The 2,500-nt window shown below is 42.1% G+C and overlaps 1 protein-coding gene across 1 annotated transcript in view; it reads right to left on the bottom strand.

Moving 5' to 3' along the window:
• Nucleotides 1-805: 805 nt before the first annotated feature.
• LOC134180078 (exportin-7-like) overlaps nucleotides 806-2,500 on the bottom strand; it is a 23,730-nt gene continuing 22,035 nt past the window's right edge. Inside the window, exon 32 of the mRNA XM_062647161.1 lies at nucleotides 806-1,198. Coding sequence (XP_062503145.1) covers nucleotides 1,033-1,198 — 166 coding nt within the window. The 3' untranslated portion in view covers nucleotides 806-1,032. The remainder of the gene's footprint in view (nucleotides 1,199-2,500) is intronic.

Raw genomic sequence — 2,500 nt, 5'->3', positions numbered from 1 at the left:
CACGTACAGTTTACATAGCACTAATGTGGGCGTCTGTTGGAATGAACTGGAATGTGTAGCGTTTGCGTCATCGAGAAAGTTTACGCGTGGGTCGATCCCTCGAGAGGAGACCCGGTGCATAACTTTTATAATGTTTTCAAGCAAACCTTCCCCTTCCTGTGTCGAGTGTGCGTGCCGATTTCAGCTGCGAACGGACAAAAGACGTGGTCGTGTATCGCGAACACACACACAGACAGACAGACAATTTGAGCTACAAATCTACTAGATGCAACCGGCTGTCATTTCAGTTGCAAATAGCGTTTGATGATTTGATGCCGTTGTTTACATACGCCATAACACTTAGTTTCAATTTGAATGGAGCTGCCATCACCACGTGACTTACATGTGTAGTATGTACAGTGGAAGAAGATGAAGTATGAAAACAGGTCTGCTTCGTCACGTGACGAGTTAAATTATACAAATTTTGGTTTGGTGGTCCCAAGTCGGAGATTGCCTACAAAAAACCTTGCATTTTGCTTCAACGTTTCTTTATCCGGACAGTGGAGAGCCAATACTAAAGCTTGTAGGTCTACCTACGAGTCCAGAGGTAAAAAGCCAATACAAGAACTGGTGAGTGTGTGTGTGTGTGCGTGCGTGCGTGCGCGCGCGCGCGTTTGTGTGAGTGTGTGTGTGTGTGTGTGTGTGTGTGTGTGTGTGTGTGTGTGTGTGTGTGTGTGTGTGTGTGTGTGTGTGTGTGTGTGTTGCACACTTCTTACAATCCCCTTTCACAGCGAAGAGTGACAACACCAAATAAACAAGTCAACACACCAACAGACCTGTATGTACATACTCAGTATAACACACACACGTGACTCACAAATCATTTAAACGCATGATGCATAATCACCAATCGCATGTGACGGCACAATTCTAACCGATTGCTTTGTTTGCCTACCGCATACGTTGAACAATCATTAGCGAGGGTTGGAATGAATGTTATTTGTCGCATTGTGACTACTAAACGTCCTTGCAAACTTATCGAAACATTCGTTATCAACTCATAGCGTCTGCAGCATTGATGATGTCTATGGCATCGCTGAGAACATCAGAGGCATTGACGACCACGCCTATAGGACCGCCCAGTGTCAGTACAACTACTGGCATCTCCTTCATGGAGTTGTTGACGTCACGACGGAATACGGATAAGTTTTGAGTAAACCTAGAGACAAACGTCGAAATCAAATCATAGTCAACCTCCTACCTACAGATATGATTGTGTTTGTTGGTTTAAGTAACAGCCACAACGTTGATTATGCAAAGACAGCAGAAACAGAGCAGACAGACAGATCAGATCAGATAGACAGACAGACAGACAGATAGACAGACAGACAGACAGACAGACAGACAAACAGACAGAGAGACAGGTAGACAGACAGACAGACAGACAGACAGACAGACAGACAGACAGACAGACAGACAGACAGAAAGGTGTATTTAGTTACTTTGCTTAAATGGTGTATAATAGTTCAATGTTTGAAAATATATGTATTGACAGACAGATAGACAGACAGATAGACAGACAGACAGATAGACAGACAGACAGACAGGTAGACACACAGACACACAGACAGGTAGACACACAGACACACAGACAGGTAGACACACAGACAGACAGACAGGTAGACACACAGACAGACAGACAGACAGATAGACAGACAGACAGAGAAGACAGACCAACAGACAGAGACAGACAAACAGACATGCACACACACAGATACGCAGAGACAGACAGACATCGGCACAGACAGACAGACAGATATTGAGACAGACAGATATTGAGACAGACAGACAGACAGGCACGCACGCAGACAAACAAAAGACAAATTTCTTTATTGTGAATCAAACTGTAAAAGTACAATATCAACTCCAAAATCTGACCAAGCCGTCTGCAACGACTAATTAGTAGATGTAACAAACAAACAGCTAAACAGACAAACAATATACAAGTAGACAAACAGACATACATACATACATACATACATACAGACAGACAGACAGGCAGACAAACAAACACAGACATACAGACAAACAATAACACAAGTACAAACTCACAGACAGACAAACAGATATACAGACAAATAGACTGACATACAAACAGGCCTAGAAAAAGTCAAACAAACTAAATTCATTAGCAGCTGTTGAGGTCACAGCTGGCCACACAATTTAATTCATAAACAAGCAAAAGAACAATCAAGTAGAGTGATGGGTGATGGGCAGACATGAAATAACCAACTAGCAAAATCATAAAAACATGGACACAAGCTGTCAGTGGGAACTAATTTTTTAGATAAAACAAAGACAAACAAACTTAGCCATGCAGGGGCATGGGCAGCACATGCAGCTTACCGCATGTTACTTGAAACGTGTGGCTACTACACAATAGAATTAACAAGCATGAACATAGGCTGGTTGTAGAAAAATATATTAATTTATATATTTAAAACTTTTTCATTATACATAT

This window comes from Corticium candelabrum, chromosome 1 (assembly GCF_963422355.1).
Source record: "Corticium candelabrum chromosome 1, ooCorCand1.1, whole genome shotgun sequence".
NCBI classification, from domain to species: domain Eukaryota; kingdom Metazoa; phylum Porifera; class Homoscleromorpha; order Homosclerophorida; family Plakinidae; genus Corticium; species Corticium candelabrum.
The sequence above is the reverse complement of the archived record's forward strand: the minus strand, read 5'-3'. Positions and strand labels throughout refer to the sequence as shown.